Source organism: Salvelinus sp. IW2-2015, linkage group LG33 (genome assembly GCF_002910315.2).
Source record: "Salvelinus sp. IW2-2015 linkage group LG33, ASM291031v2, whole genome shotgun sequence".
Taxonomy (NCBI): Eukaryota; Metazoa; Chordata; class Actinopteri; order Salmoniformes; family Salmonidae; genus Salvelinus; species Salvelinus sp. IW2-2015.
In genome coordinates this window covers 19,949,994-19,976,336 of record NC_036872.1, presented here as the reverse complement: position 1 = coordinate 19,976,336, position 26,343 = coordinate 19,949,994, and the positions used below count along the sequence as shown (strand labels likewise).

The 26,343-nt window shown below is 42.4% G+C and overlaps 2 protein-coding genes and 1 long non-coding RNA gene across 4 annotated transcripts; 1 reads left to right on the top strand and 2 right to left on the bottom strand.

The window, feature by feature from the left end:
- Positions 1-70: 70 nt before the first annotated feature.
- LOC111957365 (uncharacterized) lies at positions 71-11,183 on the bottom strand. Its single transcript, XR_002876379.2, has 3 exons — positions 11,087-11,183; positions 10,755-10,861; positions 71-152 (listed from the first exon to the last, which is right to left on the bottom strand). It is a non-coding gene; the product is annotated as an uncharacterized lncRNA (long non-coding RNA).
- Positions 11,184-19,271: 8,088 nt separating this feature from the next.
- On the top strand, positions 19,272-20,389 carry LOC111958152 (N-lysine methyltransferase KMT5A-A-like). Its single transcript, XM_070436896.1, is given in 6 exon segments — positions 19,272-19,388; positions 19,637-19,669; positions 19,671-19,712; positions 19,788-19,879; positions 19,881-19,958; positions 20,084-20,389. Coding segments are annotated over 6 exon segments (573 nt in total). The 3' UTR covers positions 20,295-20,389.
- A 3,044-nt stretch (positions 20,390-23,433) lies between these two features.
- On the bottom strand, positions 23,434-25,401 carry rilpl2 (Rab interacting lysosomal protein-like 2). 2 transcript variants are annotated; one of them, XM_023979431.2, is made up of 4 exons: positions 24,925-25,401; positions 24,567-24,718; positions 24,333-24,470; positions 23,434-23,876 (listed from the first exon to the last, which is right to left on the bottom strand). In XM_023979431.2, the coding sequence occupies exons 1-4, from the start codon at positions 25,216-25,218 to the stop codon at positions 23,855-23,857; spliced, it is 606 nt and encodes a 201-aa protein (XP_023835199.1). In that variant the 5' UTR covers positions 25,219-25,401; the 3' UTR covers positions 23,434-23,854. The 2 variants fall into 2 exon arrangements, with proteins under 2 accessions (XP_023835199.1, XP_023835198.1); XM_023979430.2 differs by having other exon boundaries at positions 24,368-24,470.
- Positions 25,402-26,343: the final 942 nt, after the last annotated feature.

The following is a 26,343-nucleotide window of genomic DNA, read 5'->3' as shown; positions in this document are numbered from 1 at the left end:
AAATCAAAGGTCTTTTGAGTCTTTGATCTTCAGACTGGAGAGTTGGTCCAATTCAATCCAATAACTTTGTTTGCACCTTGCTTGTTAGAGCCTTGCATTTCTCTCGGTTTCTGCCAAGAATTCACGTATAAGCCCCCTGGCGTGAATGATACCTTCAAATGAAAAATAAAAGATAAAAACACACTTAAGTTCTTGAGTCCATGAAACGTCAAATTATAACTTTACAGACCCCAATGGTGCATAGTAGATTTCACACGGCAAGTACTAGATCGCGAGAACCCAAGGAGGCATACAGCCTTCCCTATTGTTTTCAGTGAAACATATGGACCACTGCTGGGCCAATGTGTACTACAGTCCTGATGCTCTGTTTAAATGTTTAGAAACATGAATTATCCCTGCTTGTGATACGCGTTTGGAAACCTTTGGAACATTCATATCACAGAGAACAAATTTTACCAATACAAAATATATACTTGTTGTGCGCCTTTAACAGGTTTCCACCTATGTATTTTGTGTTGCACATTTACCTGAACTACGGCGACAGTTCATAAGCTAATGGAAACTCGAGAGGGAATAAAAATAAAAACATTGTCTTGAAGTTGTATTGGGGTTGTGCCACAGAGCATCATGGGGGTTGTATGTGTTGTAGACCGAGCACGTTTTAGATAAATGGTTGAACTGATTCCTGTCTTCCGTCTCATCATTATTGAATTGTTATAACAACATGGTTATGAACACACGAGACAACACTGTTACGGCAAAAAACTGTGAATCTATGGTAAAACAGCTAACAGTAAGTGAACCTTCAGAAATGTCTCTCACTGTTGCCGCTTGTTATAGACCCCCTTCGGCCCCCAGCTGTGCCCTGGACACCATATGTGAATTGATTGCCCCCCCCATCTATCTTCAGAGTTCGTACTGTTAGGTGACTAAAACTGGGATATGCTTAACACCCCGGCCATCCTACAATCTAAGCTAGATGCCCTCAATCTCACACAAATGATCAAGGAACCTACCAGGTACAACCCTAAATCCATTCCGTAAACACGGGCACCCTCATAGATATCATCCTACCAACTTGCCCTCTAAATACACCTCTGCTGTCTTCAACCAGGATCTCAGTGATCCCTGCCTCATTGCCTGCGTCCGTAATGGGTCCGCGGTCAAACGACCACGCCTCATCACGTCAAACGCAGGCTACACTTCAGCAAGCAGGCCTTTCTAATCGACCTGGACCGGGTATCCTGGAAGGATATTTGACCTCATCCCGTCAGTAGAGGATGCCTGGTTATTCTTTAAAAGTGCTTTCCTCACCATCTTAAATAGCATGCCCCATTCAAAACATTTTGAACTAAGAACAGATATAGCCTTTGGTTCACTCCGCCTTGAATGCCCTTGACGAGCACAAAAACATCCTGTGGCGTACTGCATTGCATCGAATAGTCCCGCGCATATGCAATTTTTCAGGGAAGTTAGGAACCAATATACACAGTTAGTTAGGAAAGCAAAGGCTAGCTTTTTCAAAAAGAAATTAGCATCCTGTAGCACAAATTCCCAAAGTTTTAGGACACTGTAAAGTCCATGGAGAATAACAGCACCTCCTCCCAGCTGCCCACTGCAATGAGGCTAGGAAACACTGTCACCACCGATTAATCTACGATAATCGAGAATTTCAATAAGCATTTTTCTACAACTGGCCATGCTTTCCACCTGGCTACCCCTACCCCGGTCAACAGCTCTGCCACCCCACAGCAACTTGCCCCAAGCCCCCCCCCTGTTTCTCCTTACACCAAATGTAGCTGATGTTCTGAAAGAGCTGCAAAATCTGGACCCCTACAAATCAGCTGGGCTGGACAAACTGGACTCTCTAAAATGATCCGCCGCAATTGTCGCAACCCCTATTACTAGCCTGTTCAACCTCTCTTTCATATCGTCTGAGATCCCCAAAGATTGGAAAGCTGCCGCAGTCATCCCCCTCTTCAAAGGGGGGGACACTCTTGACCCAAACTGCTACAGACATATCTATCCTACCCTGCCTTTCTAAGGTCTTCGAAAGCCAAGTTAACAAACAGATCACCGTCCATTTCGAATCCCACTGTACCTTCTCCGCTATGCAATCTGGTTTCTGAGCTGGTCATGGGTGCACCTCAGCCACGCTCAAGGTCCTAAACGATATCATAACCGCCATCGATAAAGACAGTACCTGGCCAAGACTTTCAACTCTGTCAATCACCGCATTCTTATGGGCAGACTCAACAGCCTTGGTTTCTCAAATGACTGCCTCGCCTGGTTCACCACCTACTTCTCAGAGTTCAGTGTGTCAAATCGGAGGGCCTGTTGTCCGGACCTCTGGCAGTCTCTATGGGGGTGCCACAGGGTTCAATTATCAGGCCGACTCTTTTCTCTGTATATATCAATGATGTCGCTCTTGCTGCTGGTGATTCTCTGATCCACCTCTATGCAGACGACACCATTCTGTATACTTCTGGCTCTTCTTTGGACAGTGTTAACAAACCTCCAAATGAGCTTCAATGACATACAACACTCCTTCCGTGGCCTCCAACTGCTCTTAAATGCTAGTAAAACTAAATGCATGCTCTTCAACCGATCGCTGCCCGCACCCGCCCGCCCGTCCAGCATCAGTACTCTGGACGATTCTGACTTAGAATATGTGGACAACTACAAATACCGAGGTGTCTGGTTAGACTGTAAACTCTCCTTCCAGAGTCAGATTAAGCATCTCCAATCCAAAACGAAATCTAGAAACGGCTTCCTATTTCGCAACAAAGCATCCTTCACTCATGCTGCCAAACATACCATCGTAAAACTGACTACCGATCCTTGACTTTGGCGATGTCATTTACAAAATAGCCTCCAACACTCTACTCAGCAAATTGGATGTAGTCTATCACAGTGCCATCCGTATTGTCACCAAAGCCCCATATACTACCCACCACTGCGACCTGTATGCTCTCGTTGGCTGGCCCTCACTTCATATTCATCGACAAACCCACTGGCTCCAGATCATCTATAAGTCTCTGCTAGGTAAAGCCCCACCTTATCTCAGCTCACTGGTCACCATAACAACACCCACCCGTAGCACGTGCTCCAGCAGGTATATTTCACTGGTCATCCCCAAAGCCAACACCTCTTTGGCCGCCTTTTCTTCCAGTTCTCTCCTGCCAATGACTGGAACGAATTGCAAAAATCACTGAAGCTGGAGACTTACATCTCCTTCACTAACTTCAAGCATCAGCAGTCAGAGCAGCTTACCGATCACTGCACCTGTACACAACCCATCTGTAAATAGCCCATCCAACGACCTCATCCCCATATTGTTATTTATTTTTGCTCTTTTGCACCCCAGTATCTCTACTTGCACATCATCTGCATATCTATCACTCCAGTGTTAATGCTAAATTGTAATTATTTCGCCACTATGGCCTATTTATTGCCATACCTCCCTAATCTTTCTACATTTGCACACACTGTATCTAGATTTTTCTATTGTGTTATTGACTATGTTTGTTTACAACATGTGTAACTCTGTTGTCTTCGTCGAACTGCTTTGCTTTATCTTAGCCAGGTCGCAGTTGTAAATGAGAACTTGTTCTCAACTGGCCTACCTGGTTAAATAAAGGTGATTATTTTTTATTTTTTTAAATGATCAGCTGTAGACCACACTATATACCTAGAGAGTTTATCTGTATTTTTTGTAGCTGTTTACATACCACCACAGACGGCTCTAACACAGCATTAAATGAGCTGTATTCTGCCATAAGCAAACAGGAAAACGCTCACCCAGAGACGGAGCTCCTTGTAGCCGAGGACTTTAATGCAGGGAAACTTAAATCCGTTTTACCAAATTTCTATCAGCATGTCACATGTGCAACCAGAGGGGAAAAAACTCTGGACCACCTTTACTCCACACACAGAGACGCATACAAAGCTCTCCCTTGCCCTCCATTTGGCAAATCTGACCATAATTCTATTCTCCTGATTCCTGCTTACAAGCAAAAATTAAAGCAGGAAGCACCAGTGACTAGATCAATAAAAAAGTGGTCAGATGAAGCAGATGCTAAGCTACAGGATTGTTTTGCTAGCACAGACTGGAAAATGTTCCGGGATTCCTCCGATGGCATTGAGGAGTACACCACAGTTATTGGCTTCATCAATAAGTGCATCGATGACGTTGTCCCCACAGTGACTGTACGTACATACCCCAACCAGAAGCCATGGATTACAGGCAACGGACACACGGAGCTAAAGGCTAAAGCTGCCTCTTTCAAGGAGCGGGACTAACCCAGAAGCTTATAAGAAATCCCGCTATGCCCTCCGACGAACCATCAAAACAGGCAAAGGGTCAATACAGGACTAAGATCGAATCGTACTACACCGGCGGTGACGCTCGTCGGATGTGGCAGGGCTTGTAAACCATTACAGACTACAAAAGGAAGCAGAGCCGAGAGCTGCCCAGTGACACGAGCCTACCAGACGAGCTAAACTACTTCTATGCTTGCTTTGAGACAAATAACACTGAAACATGCATGAGAGCACCAGTTGTTTCGGAAGACTGTGTGATCACGCTCTCTGCAGCCGATGTGAGTAAGACCTTTAAACAGGTCAACATCACAAGGACAGACGAATTACCAGGACGTGTACTGCAAGCATGCGCTGACCAACTGGCAAGTGTGTTCACTGACATTTTCAACCACTCCCTGTCCGAGTCTGTAATACCAACATGTTTTAAGCAGACCACCATAGTGCCTGTGCCCAAGAACACTAAGGTAACCTGCCTAAATGACTACCGACCCGTAGCACTCACGTCTGTAGCCATGAAGTGCTTGAAGGCTGTTCATGGCTCACATAAACACCATTATCCCAGAAACCCTAGACCCACTCCTAGACCCACTCCTCAACAGATCCACAGATGATGCAATCTCTATTGCACTCCACACTGCCCTTTCCCACCTGAACAAAAGGAACACCTGTGAGAATGCTATTCATTAACTACAGCTCAGCGTTCAACACCATAGTGCCCTCAAAGCTCATCACTAAGCTAAGGACCCTGGGATTAAACACCTCCCTCTGCAACTGGATCCTGCACTTCCTGACGGGCCGCCCCCAGGTGGTAAGGGTAGGTAACAACACATTCGCCACGCTGATCCTCAACACAGGGGCCGCTCAGGGGTGCATGTTCAGTCCCCTCCTGTACTCCCTGTTTACTCATGACTGCACGGCCAGGCACGACTCCAACACCATCATCAAGTTTGCAGATGACACAACAGTGGTAGGCCTGATCAGCGACAATGACGAGACAGCCTATAGGGAGGTCAGAGACCTGGCCGTGTGGTGCCATGACAACAACTTCTCCCTCAACGTGATCAAGACAAAGGAGATGATTGTGGACGACAGGAAAAAGAGGACCGAGCACGGCCCCATTCTCATCGACGAGGCTGCAGTGGAGCAGGTTGAGAGCGTCAAGTTCCTTGGTGTCCACATCACCAACAAACTAACATGGTCCAAGCACACCAAGACAGTCGTGAAGAGGGCACGACAAAACCTATTCCCCCTCAGGAGACTGAAAAGATTTGGCATGGGTCCTCAGATCCTCAAAAGGTTCTACAGCTGCACCATCGAGAGCATCCTGACAGGTTGCATCACTGCCTGGTATGGCAACTGATCGGCCTCCAACCCCAAGGCACTACAGAGGGTAGTGTGAATGGCCCAGTACATCACTGGGACCAAGCTTCCTGCCATCCAGGACCTCTATAGGAAGGAAAGGCCATAAAAATTGTCAAAGACTCCAGCCACCCTAGTCATAGACTGTTCTCTCTGCTTCCACGCGACAAGCGGTACCGGAGCACCAAGTCTAGGTCCAAGAGGCTTCTAAACAGCTTCTACCCGCAAGCCATAAGACTCCTGAACATCCTAATCAACTAGCTATCCAGACTATTTGCATTGCCCCCCCCCCCTCTCCTCTTTTACACTGCTGCAATTCTCTGTTGTTATCATCTATGCATAGTCACTTTAATAACTCTACCTACATGTACATATTACCTCAACAGGTACCCCCCTGTATATAGTCTCGCTATTGTTATTTTACTGCTGCTCTTTAATTACTTGTTACTTTTATTTCTTATTCTTATCCGTATTTTTTAAAACTGCATTGTTGGTTAGGATCTCGTAAGTAAGCATTTCACTAAGGTCTACACCTGTTGTATTCGGCACATGTGACTAATACAATTTGATTTGATTAAAGTGACCAGTGATCAATCACTATGTACATAGGGCAACAGTCTCTAGGTGCAGGGTTGAGTACCGGGTGGTAGCCGGCTAGTAACAGTGACTAAAGTTCAGGGCAGGGTACTGGATGGAGGCCGGCTAGTGGTGACTATTTCACAGTCTGATGGCCTAGAGATTGAAGCTGATTTTCAGTATATCGGTCCCAGCTTTGATGCATCTGTACTGTCTCCGCCTTCTAGATGGTAGTGGGGTGAACAGGTCGTGGCTCGGGTGGCTGAGATCCTTGATGATCTTCTTGGCCATCCTGTGACAACGGGTGATGTAGATGTCCTGAAGGGCAGGCAGTGTGCCTCCGGTGATACGTTGGGCTGACCGCACCACCCTCTGAAGAGCCTTGCGGTTGCGGACGGTCCAGTTGCCGTACCAGGCAGTGATACAGCTCGACAATGGTGCATCTGTAGAAGTTTGTGAGAGTCTTAGGGGCCAAGCCACATTTCTTCAGCCTCCTGAGGATGAAGAGGCGCTGTCGTGCTTTCTTCACCAAACTGTCTGAGTGGATGGACCATTTCAGGTTGTCCGTGATGTGCCGAGGAACTTCTGTATTTTGTAAACTTGACGATTGAGTTGGAGACGTGCGTGGCCATGCTGTCATGGGTGAACATCGAGCCCCCTTGTGGGGCCCACGTGTTAAGGATCAGCGTAGCGGAGGTGTTGTTGCCTACCTTCACCACCCTGGGGTTGGCCCGTCAGGAAGTCCAGGACCCAGTTGCACAGGGCAGGGTTCAGAGCCATAGCCCTGAGTTTAGTGATGAGCTTTGAGGGCACTATGGTGTTGAAGGCTGAGCTGTAGTTCTTACATACAGTTGAAGTCAGAAGTTTACATACACCTTAGCCAAATACATTTAAACTCAGTTTTTCACAATTCCTGACATTTAATCCAAATAAAATTCCCTGTCTTAGGTCAGTTAGGATCACCACTTTATTTTAAGAATGTGAAATGTCAGAATAATAGTAGAGAGAATTATTTATTTAAGCTTTTATTTCTTTCATCACATTCCCAGTGGGTCAGAAGTTTGCATACACTCAATTAGTATTTGGTAGCTTTGCCTTTAAATTGTTTAACCTGGGTCAAACGTTTTGGGTAGCCTTCCACAAGCTTCCCACAATAAGTTGTGTGAATTTTGGCCCGTTCCTCCTGACAGAGCTGGTGTAACTGAGTCAGGTTTGTAGGCCTCCTTGCTCGCACACGCTTTTTCAATTTTTCCCACAAATCTTCTATGGGATTGAGGTCAGGGCTTTGATGGTCACTCCAATACCTTGACTTTGTTGTCCTTAAGCTATTTTGCCACAACTTTGGAAGTATGCTTGGGGTCATTGTCCATTTGGAAGACCCATTTGCGACCAAGCTTTAACTTCCTGACTGATGTCTTGAGATGTTGCTTCAATATATCCACATAATTTTCCAACCTCATGATGCCATCTATTTTGTGAAGCACTCCAGTCTCTCCTGCAGCAAAGCACCACCACAACATGATGCTGCCACCCCCGTGCTTCACGGTTGGGATGGTGTTCTTCGGCTTGCAAGCTCCCCCTTTTTCCTCCGAACATAACGATGGTCATTATGGCCAAACAGTTCTATTTTTGTTTCCTCAGACCAAGGACATTTCTCCAAAAAGTATGATCTTTGTCCCCATGTGCAGTTGCAAACCGTAGTTTGGCTTTTTTAAATGGCGGTTTTGGAGCAGTGGCTTCTTCCTTGCTGAGCGGCCTTTCAGGTTATGTCGATATAGGACTCGTTTTACTGTGGATATAGATACTTTTGTACCCGTTTCCTCCAGCATCTTCACAAGGTCCTTTGCTGTTGTTCTGGGATTGATTTGCACTTTTCACACCAAAGTACGTTAATCTCTAGGAGACAGAACGTGTCTCCTTCCTGAGCAGTATGACGGCTGCGTGGGTCCATGGTGTTTATACTTGCGTACTATTGTTTGTACAGATGAACGTGGTACCTTCAGGCCTTTGGAAATTGCTCCCAAGGATGAACCAGACTTGTGGAAGTCTACCATTTTTTTTTCTGAGGTCTTGGCTGATTTCTTTTGATTTTCCCATGATGTCAAGCAAAGAGGCACTGAGTTTGAAGGTAGGCCTTGAAATACATCCACAGGTACACCTCCAATTGACTCATATGATGTCAATTAGCCTATCAGAAGCTTCTAAAGCCATGATATCGTTTTATGGAATTTTCCAAGCTGTTTAAAAGGCACAGTCAATTTAGTGTATGTAAACTTCTGATCCACTGGAATTGTGATACAGTGAATTATAAGTGAAATAATCTGTCCGTAAACAATTGTTGGAAAAATGACTTGTGTCATGCACAAAGTAGATGTCCTAACCGACTTGTCAAAACTATAGTTTGTTAACAAGAAATTTGTGGAGTGGTTGAAAATCAAGTTTTAATGACTCCAACCTAAGTGTATGTAAACTTCCGACTTCAACTGTAGGTATTCCGCTTGTCTAGATGGAATAGGGCAGTGTGCATAGCGATGGTGATTGTGTCATCCATGGATCTGTTGGGGCGGTATGCAAATTGTAGTGTGTCTAGGACAGGGGTGAGCAATTCCAGTCCTTGAGGGCCTGATTGGTGTCACAGTTTTGCCCCAGCCCCAGCTAACACACCTGACTCCAATAATCACCTAATCATTTTCTGTTTAGAGTGCAATTTGATTAATCAGCTGTGTTTGCTAGGGATGGAGAAAAAGTGTGACACCAATTAGGCCCCCGAGGACTGGAGTTGCCCACCCCTGGTCTAGGATGTCAGGAAAGGTGGAGGTGATATGATCCTTAACTAGTGCTACGGGGCAATAGTCTTTTAGTTCAGTTACCTTTGCTTTCTTGGTTACAGGAACAACGGTGGACATCTTGAAGCAAGTGGGGACAACAGACTGGAATAGGGAGAGATTGAATATGTCTGTAAACACTCCAGCCAGCTGGTCTGCATATGCTCTGAGGACACAAGTTGGGATGCTGTCTGGACTGGCAGCCTTGCGAGGGTTAACACATTTAAAATGTCTTACTCACATCAGCCACAGAGAACGAGAGCTCACAGTCCTCGTGAGCGGTGGTGGCCCGTGTCGGCGGCACTGTGTTTTCTTCAAAGCCGGCAAAGAAAGTGTTTAGCTTGTCCAGGAGCAAGGCATCTGTGTCCGCGATGTGGCTGGTTTTCCCTTTATAATCCGTGATTATCTGGAGTCCCTGCCTCATCAGTCCCGTGCCTGAGCCGTTGAATTGTGACTCCACTTTTTCTCTGTACTGACGTTTTGCTTGTTTGATTGCCTTACGCAGGGCATAGCTGGACTGTTTGTTCTCGTCCATGTTCCCAGTCACCTTGCTGTGGTTAAATGCAGTGGTTTGCGCTTTCAGTTTTGTGCGAATGCTGCCATCTATCCACGGTTTTTGCTTTGGATAAGTTCTAATCGTCAAAGTGGGAACAACATCCTCTATGCACTTCCTGATGAACTCAGTCACCGAGTCAGTGTATATGTCAATGTTATTCTCAGAGGCAACCCAGAACATATCCCAGTCCACATGATCAAAACAATCTTGAAGCATAGATTCCGATTGGTCAGACCAACATGAAAAGGTCCTTACCACGGTTCTGCCTGTTTAAGTTACTGCCGATAAGAAGTGAGGAGCAGAATGGAGGTGCGATCTGATTTGCAGAAGGGAGGGTTGGGGAGGGCTTCTAGTCATTCTTTATGAGCAAGTAGTGCAGTCAATGTGTTGATAAAACTTTGGTAGCATTTTCCTCAGATTTGCTTTATTAAAGTCTCCAGCTACAATAAATGCAACCTTAGGATATGCCGTTTCCAGTTTGCACAAAGTCCAGTGTAGTTCTTTGTGAGACGTTGAGGTGTCAGCTTGAGGGGAATATACACGGCCGTGACGATGACCGAAGAGAATTCTCTCGGGAGGTAATGCGTCGGCATTTGATAGTGAGGTATTCCAGAACGGGAGAACAAAAGGACTTGAGTTCCTGTATGTTACCACAATAGTGAATCATGAAACATACACATTCTCCTTTATTTTTCCCAAAGAGTTATTTTTTCCTGTCCACTCGATGTATGGAAAACCCTGCCGGCTGTATGGACGGAGTCAGTATATCTGGAGAGAGACATGATTCCGTGAAACAGAGTATGTTACAGTCCCTGATGTCTCTCTGGAAGGAGATCCTCACCCTGAGCTCGTCTACTTTATTGTCCAGGGACTGAACATTAGCATCGACATCACGTCATAGCATTAACATCAAAAATGTGTTTACGTTATTTTTGGATGACAATTAAGTTGAGTTTAAAAAAAATCCCATCCACAAGTGAGGATTAAACCATATTGCAAGTGAAGATTAACATTTAAACAGTGTCTGGGCTTTCCCTCCGCACAGTAGGTACGTTTGTGAATGGACTTGAAGGCTCTTGCATTACAGTACATGAATGGGCAAGGCAAGTACACACCTTGCTTTAGTCTCTCCATTAATAAATTGGTCTTATCCCCTTGCCTCTCCAATAATGGCTAGCAATTCTGCATATTTACTCTGAGGCACTTGACTTCCACTTGAACTCTGTGATACAATGAAAGAATGGTTTGCAAATGAAACAGTGTGATTTATGTCCGTTAGTCGTTAGTCACCAACTGAAATTATATCAGAAATCCGTTTTATGGACACTCATGCGTTGTGCTGCAAAAAAAAAATATACATTTCGCAGCATTTAAAATGTGTGGTATAATCTATCACATTAGATAATGATTGTTGTCATCTAGAACATTTGACAATTTCAGTCTTTACCTGTGAAAATCCCAAAGATGGTCCATAGTCATTCACTACTGGCTTGTAAGATTGCGGTGTTGATATGCTTGTTGAAGAAGAGTGAACAACCTCAACTGTTGGAGGGGAAAAAATACAATTATATATAATATACCATATGCTACATTTAATATATGTTTACTGGTGATTTCAGTAATAATACGATATGCATTATGAAATTGATTTGGAATTAATAATTTGAAATTGACCAGGAATAAGTGGCTGAAACATTTGCGTAGTTTTATTCTATTTTTATTTAAGGTATTGTTTCAATGGGTATGCTGCATTACTTTTGTAAATTTTATCTTGAAATACAAGGTCTGTCTAATTAATTAATGTTGCCTATCATAGTAGGTTGTATGGGGGATGAGATGCAATTTGGTTCAGCGAACACTGGGTGTCATAAGAGTCAAAGAACCGTCCACTTCCCAATCAATCAATAGGCATGGGGAAACAATCATGGAACCGTATGGGTAGAATAAAGTAGCCAAAGTGATAAATTGTCTGTATACGTTGTTACAGCATCCAGCCTGACAGAAAATCCGACAATAGAATGCGCGTGTTCTGTTTAGGTAGACGAGTGAACAACATAATTCTTACCTTTACGGATGCACAGGGAAAGGGTTTTAGCTATGATTAGTAGCCTAATAATGGCGGATATAAATCAGCTCTCAGGATCAGACCCTATATATACTGTATATAACTGGGGGGAAAACTACAGTCACCGGCGTTCCCCAGGTATTCATTACAATATCGAATTTTACACCTGACAAAACAGAGTCTAGACTAAATATCGGGCTTGTAAGACATTTCCAGAAACAAATTAAAGAGAGAAAAATCGTCTTGGAATTCAGACACTTTGTTTACAGAAAAGCGGCATCGGCAAATATGGCCGTCATTTTATATTGACACCCACAATGGAATATATCCTCAAAATAGCAAATCCATGTTTATTAAAGGCCAAAAACTACTTTCTAACAATAACTTTTACAAAATTTCCAAATAATACACGTTTTATTTTGAATTTTTCTTTTCACCTTTTGTTTTACTGTAATAGGTTATAGTTTTAACACAATATTTCTAAAGCCTAAATGTCAAACTCAGATGACTTATTGAATGAAATAGAATGCTGCTGATGATTATGTACACATCTACTGTAGCCTGTGCTAATAGCCTAATAAGGATAAAGGACATTATTACAATTAAATAATCATACACATTGTTATCGTATGTTTAATTAAAAAATATATAGCCTATGCCTACTCTTACGTTAATTATTTAAACATTTCAAATCCAATGTTAATTCACATGCGCCGAATACAACAGGTATTGCAGTGAAATGCTTACTTACACGCCCCTAACCAACAACGCAGTTTTAATAAAAGTGTTAAGTAAAAAAAATTATAAAAAATTAAAGTAACAAATAATTAAAGACCAGGCTACATAATCATGATAGCCTATACGATGGGATGAATGACACGCATTGAAGTGCTTCACTTTTAAAATATTATTTATTTTACCCTTATTTTACCAGGTAAATTGACTGAGAACACATTCTCATTTACAGCAACAACCCAGGGAATAGTTACAGGGAGAGGAGGGGGATGAATGAGCCAATTGTAAACTGGCGACGATTAGGTGACCGTGAAATAAGTATAAGGGTTCGTTGGGAATTTAGCCAGTTTGAGGCTGTGGTGGTGCGGAATCTGGAACTGGGAAAGCGAGTTCTAAAATAGAAACAGAAGGTGAAAACAAAGAATATTTGCATTTGTATGTATGTACGTGTGTGTATGTATATATATATATATATATATATATATATATGCAAAATGACCTCCAGCAGGCCACAAATGTGCATGTGTCAGCATATGGTCTCACAAGGGGTCTGAGGATCTATCTGGTAAACCTAATGCAGTCAGGCTACCTCTGGGCGAGCACATGGAGGGCTGTGCGGCCCACAAAGAAATGCCACCCCACACCATGACTGACCCACGCCAAACCGGTCATGCTGGAGGATGTTGCAGGCAGCAGAACGTTCTCCACGGCGTCTCTAGACTCTGTCACATGTGCTCAGTGTGAACCTGCCTTCACTGTGAAGAGCACAGGGCGCCAGTGGCGAATTTGCCAATCTTGGTGTTCTCTGGCAAATGCCAAACGTCCTGCACGGTGTTGGGCTGTAAGCCACACCCCACCTGTGGACGTCGGGCCCTCATACCACCCTCATGGAGTCTGTTTCTGACCGTTTGAGCAGACACATGCACATTTGGTGCCCTGCTGGAGGTCATTTTGCAGGGCTCTGGCAGTGCTCCACCTTGCACAAAGGCGGAGGTAGCGTCCTGCTGCTGGGTGTTGCCCTCCTACGGCCCTCCACGTCTCCTGATGTACTGGCCTGTCTCCTGGTACGCTCCATGCTCTGGACACTACGCTGACAGACACAGCAAACCTTCTTGCCACAGCTCGCATTGATGTGCCATCCTGGATGAGCTGTACTACCTGAGCCACTTGTGTGGGTTGTAGACTCCGTCTCATGCTACACTAGAGTGAAAGCACCGCCAGCATTCAAAAGTGACCAAAACATCAGCCAGGAAGCATAGGAACTGAGAAGTGGTCTGTGGTCAACCACCTGCAGAACCACTCCTTTATTGGGGGTGTCTTGCTAATTGCCTATAATTTCCCTGTTGTCTATTCCATTTGCACAACAGCATGTGACATTTATTGTCAATCAGTGTTGCTTCCTAAGTGGACAGTTTGATTTCACAGAAGTGTGATTGACTTGGAGTTACATTGTGTTGTTTAAGTGTTCACTTAATTTTTTTGAGCAGTGTATATATATATATTATATATATATAAGGTGTGTGTGGTATGTATGTATGTATGTATGTGTGTATATATACACACATATATACATAAACAAAAAGTGGAAAATCCTTGACTGGCCGAGTCAATCACCGGATCTGAATCCAATGAACATGCATTTTACATGCTGAAGAGGAGACTGAAGGCAATAAGTCCTCGAAACAAGCAGGAACTAAAGATGGCTGCAGTAAGGTCTGGCAGAGCATCACCAGGGAAGATACCCAGCGTCTGGTGATGTCGATGCATGCAGACTTCAAGCAGTCATTGCATGCAAAGGATATGCGACAAATATTATCAATGATTACTTTATTCTATATTATGTTAAACTGTCCAATGTTTTTTTGATGCCCGAAAATGGGGGACTATGTACAAAAGCTTCTAGAATTTCTAACGGTCATCGATATGTATGAAATACCCTCAAATTAAAGTTGACAGTCTGCACTTCACCCTCATTGTCATTGTATCCTTTCAAACTCAAAGTGCTAGAGTACAGGACCAAAATATCAACAAAAAAATGGTCACTGTCCAATGAATTATGGTGCTCACTGTACAGTCGTGGCCAAAAGTTTTGAGAATGACACAATAATACATTTTCACAAAGTCTGCTGCCTCAGTTTGTATGATGGCAATTTGCATATACTCCAGAATGTTATGAATTGCAATTAATTGCAAAGTCCCTCTTTGCCATGCAAATGAACTGAATCCCCCAAAAACATTTCCACTGCATTTCAGCCCTGCCACAAAAGGACCACTGACATCATGTCAGTGATTCTCTCGTTAACACAGGTGTGAGTGTTGACGAGGACAAGGCTGGAGATCACTCTGTCATGCTGATTGAGTTCGAATAACAGACTGGAAAGCTTCAAAGGAGGGTGGTGCTTGGAATATTGAAAATAATTTGGTGCATTGTTCCCATATTCATTCAGTTCGCTTTATTTTTATAATTTATTACACTGGATCTTTCTTGAATAAGTTCCTCCATTTATTTTGTTTTTCCTCTAACTTATTCTGTGCCTCTATGGTACAGTTTTTTCTATCAAACTGTACTGTTAGTCCTTCAATTTCTTTTGTTAATATGGACTCTTTTGATCTAAATTGCTTTTTGTTTATAGATGAGTACTGAATTGCATGCCTCAAAGGCACACTTAAAAGTGTCCCATACAATACGGGATCTGTACCTATGTTATGTCTGAAAAAGTCAGTTATAAATTTCTCTGTCCTAGTTCTAAACAAATTATCATCTAGTAGGCTTTGATTAAATTTCCAATATCCTCGGCCACGTGGAAATTCTGTAAGAGTAATATATATGCCAATTTGTGTGATCCGACCGCATTCTGTCCCCTATCAACACTTTTAAACTTTTGGTGCCAGAGAGAATGGCATAAGAAAGTAGTCAAGACGACTAGCTTGATTAAGCCTCCGCCATGTATACCTACTAGGTCAGGGTATTTAAGTCTCCATATATCCACTAATTCCAATATATCCATGACATTCATGATTTCCTTAAGTGCCTGAGGGTGATAGTTTGTAGTGTGATTTTCTTTCCAGTCCATAGAGGGATTTAAGACATTTAAAATCTCCCACCATAATAAGAGTCTAGTGTTGCTTGTAGAGTTTATATATTCTTATATATATGTAACAGTATAACTTTGTACCGTCCCCTCGCGCGAACCAGGGACCCTCTGCACACATCAACAACTGACACCCACGAAGCCGTCGTTAACCCATATCGCCCACAAAAGCCGCGGCCCTTGCAGAGCAAGGGGAAACCCTACTTAAGTCTCAGAGCAAGTGACGTAACTGATTGAAATGCTAGTAGCGCGTACCCGCTAACTAGCTAGCCATTTCACATCCGTTACATATAGTTTCAAAGAAGCTTGGATCATCATTATTCAGACCGTATAGGTTAATAAGCCATATCTGTTTATTGTCCAATAACATATTTAAAATAATCCATCTACCTTGAGGATCTGTTTGGACAATTTGCACATTTGGATCAAAATTATTGTTAATTAAAACCATCACCCCTTTTGAATTTCTTTGCCCATGGGAGAAATATATTTCACCCCCCCCCCCCAGTTCTTTTTCCACAAAACTTCATCTAAAACTGTTGAATGGGTTTCCTGTAAACAATAGATATTATATTCCTTCTTTTAGCCAGGAAAATACTGATAGTCTTTTCTTATTATCTGCTAAGCCATTACAATTGTAACTGGCTATACTTATTTCACCACTTACCATAATGAGACACAACTTTCGATTATTTTTATCAAAATATATGTTTGTAAACGTACCATTAAAAAGTAAAATGATGATTGAGTGTCTATATAGCTGTACCATGATATTTGCATTGCTACTAAGTAAACCTCAAATTGGTCCCTACTATTCTACCCGCTAAAAGCCCTCCTCATCCCGAGTTGGGTTGTCATCCCAATGTCCGGCAGACCACCCTCGACCCCCTGCATCCCATAGCCCTGAACCGACTGGGATCCATCCTTTGAAAAGAGCACACAGTGCCATTTACCGAATTGAAGTAGATCAACTGCCAAATGCATTTCCATCGCCCTCACCTCGATTTGTATTATATATAGCTGTGGATCATCCTCTATTGCCCCTAACATATTTTACTCCTTCGCAACAGTTGTGGGATACACACATACACCCACACACACTCAACCCTTACCTCCCACACAACCATAAGCTCACATTCTCAACATTGCACCATCCCAGAGCCCACCTCAAGATAGGTCTTGATTTACAAATGCACTTACAGTTGCAGCTGCATGAGAAGGCCTGCAAGACCGTGCAAAAAATGGGCAGAAATTGAGAGATTTTATTAACCATTGTCACATCCTAGATGATGAAGGTCAAATGTACACCTTTTCCCTGAAACACCCACAATACGGTCACCCGTATTGACCATATTCCCAAGCATCTCCATGCAGTCAGACTTTGATTTTGTGCCACCGGGGTCACAATACTATACCCCCTCTCTGAATGTCCGAGTGTGACCCCCTCCCCATGGGTTACTGCAGCTAGTGTTGCCAGCACTGCCACTGCCTACACTGGAAACAGTGTTTAAACCCTTCACAATGAAGATCTGTGAAGTTATTTTGATTTTTACGAATTATCTCTGAAAGACTGGGTTCTGAAAAAGGGACGTTTCTTTTTTTGCTGAGTTTATATATATATATTGTAACGACCCTGGGTTTATAAGCGCTTTTGCAATAGCGCGCTGGACTTCGGGCTAGAAGGTCGAGGGTCCGAGGCCTGCTCCCTGCCGTTTCATTACATTGGTGTCAGAAGTGATCGGACCTTGCATCAACGACAGTGCGTGTGCTTGGCCAGTGAGCGCGGTCCTATAAGACGTAAAGTCGCGAGGAGGCGCTCTTTGAAAGAAGACGGTCGACAGCGCGCTGGACTTCGGGCTATAAGTTCGAGGGTTCGAGGCCTGCTCCCTGCCGTTTCATTACAATGTATATATACACACACACACTGAATGAAAACATGTTGCCTACTCGCTTACTGAGATTTCTAAAAGATTTGCATTGCACAAAATACATTTTTTAATTATCACATTAAGGGCAGACATCTCAAATTAAATACCTTCTCAGGATATCCTAAGGGTGCGTTCGCAAATTGCCTCCAGTTGGTCAGTGTGGTCTGGGTCGTTTGTAAATCCAGCGCCTTATAAGATTGTGATCCAAACGACCTGACAACGGCAGACAAGCACCCAAGCTAACTGGTTAAAGTTGGCTAGCTTGCAAGTTACTTTTAGACACAAATGAGAGAACACCTCACTCTGATAATTTTACTCGACCTGGCAGAGCTGGTTAGGCTGTTTTCATGTTATCTAGAGCGTTAGTACTGTAACTGTGCTTCTGGCAACAATTTAATTAATAATAAAAAAGGAATAAAAGGCGTAATTAAATTGTTGCCAGCAGCAGTTAGTCACCAATGCTCTGGATAACATGAAAACAGCCTAACCAGCTCTGCTAGGTCGAGTAAAATGGTCAGAGTGGGGTGTTCTCTCATTGTATCTGGATGTAGCTAGCCAACGTTAGCCAGTTAGCTTGGGTGCTTGACTGACTTTGTGAAGTCACAACGCTCAGAATTTACGAACGCTTAGAGCGCACTCTTGCAGTCCAGAGTGAATTTACGATGGGCTTCTAAAGTATGTTTCGCGCCACGCCAATCACGTTCTACTAGAAGTAGCGTTTAACCAATCAGGGATGCAGTAGCTTTTTAAATGACAGGAAGTCCATGTCGTTATTCTGGCGTGGTGGCGGTGTTTCTATTCGGCTTCTAGCGATACAGTTGTTCGCTAGCAAAATACAACGAAGCACATGAGAACATTGCAAAACTTTAAACACGAACTTGTGCACATACTGTCTAGTTGTGTGAGTGTTGACATGGCAAAAGGTAAGTAGGGAAACGTATGAGTAGTAAAGTCAGCTTGACAACGACGTTACTCTTTAGCAAGCTGCGTCCCTCATTTAACTATCAGCTAGCTAGTTATCGTAGACGTCGTTGGATATACTGTAGATATGGTAGGCTATTAAGCTAACCTCCTGACATGTTTGCCTTCAAGGGAAGAAAAAAGTGCTGACTACCAACAATAGACCCGAGGAAACCCTTCAGGTCAAAAATAAGACAGGAAAATAAACCAGAAATTAATGGGATAACTTATTAAATGTGTTAGAAATTGGTTATCAATACTTTTCAGTTAGCTAACTTATACAAAACCACCACCAATAATGACAATTCAAATATGTTACTTGGACTACATGCTCTTTCATCATCATTCGATATTGGTCTGAATAAGACCATGGCGATGCTTGCACTCCATATTATTATATATATATTTTTAACTTCTAATTCCTTTGAGTCAGATCGGAGTTAAGTGGCTCCCCCAGAATAATTTCCTGTGAATGGCAGTAATGTCCACTGACCAATGTCTTATGACACCACTAATTGTTTATTTATTTAGGCATCCATAACATTCCCCTCCTGAAGCTGTATGTTTTGCTTATACAACAAAGTCTGATGTACACTGTGCTTCTTTCCCCACTATTCTATTCAGGGAGACTGGTACCCAGAGAGACAACTACCCTGCATGTCCTGGAGGAGGATCTAAAATCCCACTCCAACCCAACTGCACCAGATGGCAATATCACCAAGCCCAAAACTGAGAAGGGGGCTAGTCAAAGTATAAAAGTAAGTCATGTTGACAAACATGTCAGTAAAATATTTGTTCAAATGAAGTACAGTATTTGATCAAGCCAGCACTTCAACACCAGATCATCTGACAATGGAATACTGTGTTCTCTTTTCATCCAGAGCAGAAAGCAATGCTGCCCAAAACAGGAAGGTCACAGATTATTATCCTATTAGACTGAGTTCCAGAAAAAGCAAAGCTGAATTGAAGGTCATGTTATAATACCAGAGTGAGTTGTGCTTGAAGATCAACCGTGCCATGCAAGAACAAGTAAAAAAACATTTCTTGCTCAGAATTTAATGTGTGGATGGTTTGGAATTTTAGCAATGTAGCCCTTTTATCCCTGAACTATCCCTTTAACCCAGTTTCCACTCTGGATTGCATTGGATTATGCCAACTTCGTCATCCTGGTTAGGATAATGTTTATTTACTCATTAAACACCACACTCTGCCAACAGAACGAAGAACACAGACACCTTGATTACCTGATAACAAAATGGAGTTGAAGGACTGCAGGTTAGTTTAGAAATTAAAGTAACATTGTACTGAAATGGATAATTTAACCTGGAATTTGATCTGTACTTGAACCCCAATAGCCCAAACATATAGAAGGGAAGAGGAGTATTTGCTGTCAGACGTTTCAAGAAGGGGAAGTTTGTAATTGAGTATCATGGAGACTTGTTGCATCTGGCTGATGCCAAGGAGAGAGGCTCTGTATGCCCAAGACCCTGGGACTGGCTGCTACATGTACTATATCCAGTATCTCAGCAAAACATACTGGTAAGGTATCTACTCAAACTTAATTTAAAAGTTGTATTAATTAACTATGACTTATGCATTGCCACAATGTTGATGTTATCAGCTTGCTCATGGATGTTTTCAAACCTTTAATTTCCTCTTTACAGTGCGGATGCTACAAAATAATCAACTCGCCTGGGAAGGCTGCTAAACCACAGTAAAACTGGCAACTGCCAGAACAAATTACATGACATAGATGGAATACCTCATCTCATACTGGTGGCTTCCAGGGACATTGAGTCAGAGGAAGAGCTGCTTTATGACTATGGTGACCGCAGCAAGGAATCCATCTCGGCTCACCCTTGGCTCAAATACTGATGTGCTGTTTTTACACCACCAGAGAATTACTAGGTGCATTTTAAAGCTTTTTTTTACCATTCCCTTGGCCCTAAACTGCAAACTTGGCATTCCAGGTGAGACAAATTAAGTGGGCGTTTTGTTTATTTTTAATCTGCCCTTTCAAGCAATGTATTTGGGAAAAACTGTGGCAGTATGAACAATATTGAAGACAACCTTCAAGATGACACATGGATCAATTTGTTAAAACTGTATATCAATTTATTGCTGGATTTTGGGGTAGTTTTATACATATTTAGGCCTGTGCTTCCAAGAAGATATATTTCTAACATTAGCTATTTTTTTTAACGCTGTTTTTATATTCGTTCTAATTTATAATGCTAGGTATGGTTCTAGTTGAAGCAACAATTTTCATATGATTGTCAATGCTCTCCAAGCTTCTGGGACACCAGCTTATACTTGATTTAAAATGTAGGTATTTTGCAATGGGTGAAATCCTAATACATTTTAAACAATTTACAAAGTAAGTTGCTCTTTGATAGTAAATTTAAGTGTACATGGACAAATCTGTTCAGAAATCTGGCTAACATGGAAGCTCATTTTGCAATGAATAGAAAAGCTAGCTTGGCCTTTGTCAATGTACCAATTAATATTCACAGACGTAAGTCCAGCATCCTCCTGGTAGGTCAGTGTATTTCAAAATGTGCAACGAAGTGATTTGTAACTTTATAATTCTGAACTGCTTTCTTTACAGCTGCTCTATTATTTTTAAGGTAAAATGGACTTTAAAAGCCCTTGTGTGAACTAGCGTAAAATAGTTATGCTCAGCCACATTTTTATGCAATTTCTGGACAAGGAACAATTTTGGTAACACTTTTATATTTGTTTAAGAGCCTATAGTTATCTAATCCACAAATAATTTTGGGAGGGATTCATTACCATGATCTGTGCTACTCAACCCCCAGGTAGATGCAGATTATGCTGATGGGATTCAGGTGTATGAGTTAGGTATAGTGAATCTGGGGCAGTATAGTGGTCGTGGGGCTCGATTCCATCAGTATCGCTGAAGTTCAGAATTAAAAAGCCATTTCATATTGAACTGACATGCGTTTGCCTTAATGTTGATTGCATCTCTTTAGCACTGTGATAGAATCAAGCCCTTGGAGGTCCTCTCTTTGTCTCTACTAGGGCTACTGTTGCAACCAGTCTTGAATGTTGGTCTTTGAAGGGTTCCATCGTCACAATTTGGCACAACGTCCAACCACGTGAACTGTTAGTTCCTTTGAGGACACAGTTGTGAGTCTGTACCAATGATGTGTATATTAACCCTGGATTGCTAATGCTATATTTTGAAGCCAACAGTATTTCAATTAAAATGTTAAAGAAAAAAAATTGTGGGGACAGTAAGTCATCTCAATACTTTATTTTTGTTTAGCTCATAATTTAAAAGTATATATTGGTGTTTAATAGAATAAATGTGGCAAACTAACCTGGACAAATGCATTTCTAGAGTACCACAGTATGAGTCATAATACACATTAAGCCTAATGGTCAAACCAGGAAATGGTTCCAATTGATTTTCCACCATTCATTTTTCTCATGGGGGATTTTAGAAGAGCTGTGTGTCATGAAGGCTTACCCTGGTGTGACATTTTGATAACCATGTTTATCTCTCCTTAGACAAGGTGATACATCAAAATATTTGCCCCCAACAAATGACACGCTAATTAGTTGCTAATTAAGATCTACAAATGCAATGATATGGATGAGACTGACGAATTATAGTAAAAATCTCTGGATTAACCATTTGCAAAATGTAATAAATAGGTAATTCTGTGAATGGTCTGGAGTTAAATTTACACTACCTGTTAGCAAAGGCGTTGACGTGCAGGAGCTTCCAGGGATTTGTAGTCTTGCATGATGTCTACTTTGATGCTAATTAGCATTTGAGTCTGTAAATAGCACAAAATCTATTTGTCACCTTTCCTGAAAGCAATTTAGATGGTTAACAAAACGTCACTCCAGATTATGCCTTCATGACACACCCCTTAACTGTTTCTAAAATCCCCTATGAGAAAAATGAATGGTGGAAAAACAATTGGAACCATTTCCCTGTTTGACCGCTAGACTTTATGGGTATTATGACACCACTGTGGGGCAATTCATTTTTATTTATTTTTAACAATTGACAATATTTGGAATTGCACACACCTGTCTATATAAGGTCCCACAGTTGACCGTGCATATCAGAGCAAAAAGCAAGCCATGAGGTCGAAGGAATTGTCAGTAGAGCTCCTTGACAGGATTGTGTCGAGGGATAGAGCTGGGGAAGGGTACCAAAAAATTTCTGCAGCATTGAAGAAACCCAAGAACACAGTGGCCGCCATTCTTAAATGGAAGAAGTTTGGAACCAAAGACTCTTCCTAAAGCTGGCCGCCCGGCCGAACTCCGCAATCGGGGGAGAAGGGCCTTGGTCAGGGAGGTGACCAAGAACATGACAATCCCTCTGTGGAGATGATTGTCCTTCTGGAAGGTTCTCCCATCTCTGCAGCACTCCACCAATCAGGACTTTATGGTAGAGCGCTCAGACAGAACCCACTCTTCAAGAAAAGGCACACAATGGCCCGCTTGGAGTTTGCCAAATGGTACCTTAAGATTCTCTGGTCTGATGAAACCAAGATTGAACTCTTTGGCCTGAATGCCAAGCGTCACGTCTGTAGATGTGTTTCAGCGGCAGGGACTGGGAGACTAGTCCGGATTGAGGGAAAGATGAATGGCGCAAAAGTACAGAGAGATCCTTGATGAAACCCTGCTCCAGAGCGCTCAGGGCCTCAGACTGGGGTGAAGGTTCACCTTCCAACAGGACAATGACCCTAAGCACAAAGCCAATACAACACAGGAGTGGCTTAGGGACAAGTCTCTGAATACCCTTGAGTGGCCCAGCCAGAGCCCAGACTTGAACATCTCTGGAGAGACCTTAAAATAGCTGTGCAGCAACACTCCCCATCCAACCTAACAGCTTGAGAGGATTTGGGAGAAGAATGGGAGAAACTCCCCAAATACAGGTGTGCCAAGCTTGTAGCATCATACCCAGGGAGACTCGAGGCTGTAATCCCTGCCAAAGGTGCTTCAACAAAGTACTGAGTAACGGGTCTCTGAATACTTATGTAAATTATATTTCCATTTTAATACATTGGCAAACATTTCTAAAAACCCACTTTGTCATTATGGGGTATTGTGTGTAGATTGGGGGGGGACAATTTAATCAATTTTAGAATAAGGCTGTAAGGGGTCCAAATACTTTCTGAATGCACTGGAGCAATCATTGGTCTGTACCATGTTATTTGACCTTAATGAGCATCAAGTTATTTTCCCATACCTGTATTAATGACAACAGTTAAATCTATAAAAAGACAACACTGAGTTATTGTTTCAAAAGCCAAAATTATTCCAGTTAAAAACATTTTCATTCATTACTGAAAACAACTGATCTAATACAAAGCATTGATAGAAAGCATGTGCATAAAAATGTTTGGTTTATCGTTAGTAATGCCTTAGGTCCTTGTTCTCATAGGTTGTCCTTATTTCCGTCTGAATGAAAACCTACAAAAAGAAATAAGAATGAGTTTATTTTAGAGAACTTGCTCTGCAAATAGTTTGACAACAGTGTACATCCCTGGACGTTACTAGTCTTAGAGGAGGCGACGGGGGATTGAGTGAATTTGCAGTGTCAGCCGAGGCTTGACTGAGTCACGTAAGTCCGACAATAACAATGCTGGCTTGGTGAAGTGGTATCAGCTCTCGCTTTCCCCCTCTTCAGTCAGATTCTCCCAATCACACAGCATCAGCACAAACACACACAGCCAGCCGGTCACAAGCAGGTCATTACGAGGGCAGAGACAGACCGTGAGAACAAACCACCTGGTTGTCTCCTGTGTGATACTATGGTTGTCTCTGAAATACTTGTTTTCAGGGTGTAAATCATGTCATACTGCATGCCTGTCTTGCAATTCACTATGATTATGCAAAGTTGAGTGTTGAAAAAAGCTAACTGCTCACAGCTTTCTGATGGTGGTCATTCCTTCGTTAGGTACCTCTTCTTTAGTCTCATCTGTTGTGTCAGGGACAGGTTTCAAAGGGGATGGAGATACTAAGTCAACCTCTACCATGGCTTGTTCACCCTGTGGCAGCATCCCACTGCAAGTACAAAGCACTACATTACATTTTTGTGTGGGTTGGGGTGAGGTGGTGCGAGTTGCATGGGGACTGGTCAAGTCTGGTTGTGTATTCTACCTCTTGTAGAGTTGCAACTCTTCTTGCGCCACCAGTAGTTGGGCCTTGAGCTGGTTCCTCTCCTGAAGCACCTCCTTCAGCTCCTGCATTGTGAAGCGTGGTCTATTGGGATCTTTCAGGTCCACCACCAGTTTGTTTGGTCCTAGTGTTTGCTGAGAACATATTGATTAAAGGGCTAAACGTCGAACAAAAAGGGGTCCACAACTGTATGTTGCACAGTAGTGTATAGCAACCCAGTGAAACGTTACAACATGCTTGAACATACCCTGACAGACGTAGTCCAGTTAAAGACTTTATGGAACATTTAAAAGGTATCGATTTTGACCAGTTATTTTCCTGGTTTGAAAAGATCACTCACCGCTTCCTGCCCGGCAGAACTTTCTCTCACGATTCTATCCAGTTCACTCTTCAAGTTGTCTCGTTCCATTTTCAGCTCCTCCAATGACAGGTTATACTTATTCACTAACGTTTCAAACATCTCCAAAACCCGGACAATTTTGAATTGCAAATCGGAGACTTCCTCACCTGTAGTACTTATTTTCAGCAAATCTCTGCCAATCACGTATGAAATGTCATAAACATCTTCCACCGTCAGCTCAAATGCTTCCTTCTCGAACGCCAAAGCGGGTGAAGACTCGCTCAACTCTTCCATTGCTCGTACTCCAAAAACGCACTGAATTCAACAAAAGTTGTTCTCAAACGGTGGGACCGATTTCTCAACTCGAGCGTTGTGACATTTAACATACAAGATACTTATGAACTTTAAGTTTAGTTCCTTGCATGCTACAGTAGCCACTTCAAGTTACCGGTAGTAGGCTAACTGAATAAACCCTCCTCTTTCTAAATTTGAATGGTTGACTTGCTGTATCCAGTGTATAAGTGACATACAAATAAGCCAATAGCAAATGGCCTGTTCCCCGCAGCTTGTAACAAGATGAAAGTTTCCCTGGCGACAGGTGAAACAGCGCATAATAATGCCCATAATCCAGTAGGGACACACTAATCATGTGAAACAGCACGTGATATTTCCCCGGTATTTTCAACACTATACTTTGAATTTCGAAGTTTGATTGACATTCCGTCAACCTGGGGGGCCTTGGGGGTCTCAAAGTTTGCAGGGGCCCCTGGAAAATCAGGGATAAAACTATCAAATTGAACAAGGCCAAAATATCTCACATTTTAATGCAAGAACTGACAGGCATTAAAACATTGTGCCATTTCATATTTTTAGGTGTCTACAATTAATATTGAGCATACATTGAAAACTGGTTGAAAAACCCATATCTATAAGAAAAATGGCAGGTGAACATATTCACATCACAGATAGTCAACAATATGCCAGCTTTTTATTCAGACACTAGAAAACTCAAGTGCAGCAGTCAAAATAAAATCTTAACATAAATACAATTTAAATATGGCCGATAGTTATATCACATCAAACCATGTCAAAATGCCTTCAATATATTTTGTCTAACTTGGGGCCTCAGACTTGGTATAAGTTTCCTTTTATAGATAAAATAAACATGTGAGTGATCTCTGAAGTTACACTAATACTTATTGCTAGTATAAAGCACCATAGTCTGCGCAAAATGAAATGAATAAAAATGAATTCAAAAGGCACAGGATATCTCTCAGATTGCACGTTATTCTCTCATGAATCCATCTCTCCATTGTCCCCACAAGACAACTTTGTCCTGACAATCCCTCTTGGCACGAAGCTCTTCATGTTTTTACTTGGAGACCACCAGCATGGGACATTATACACTCAGTGTACAAA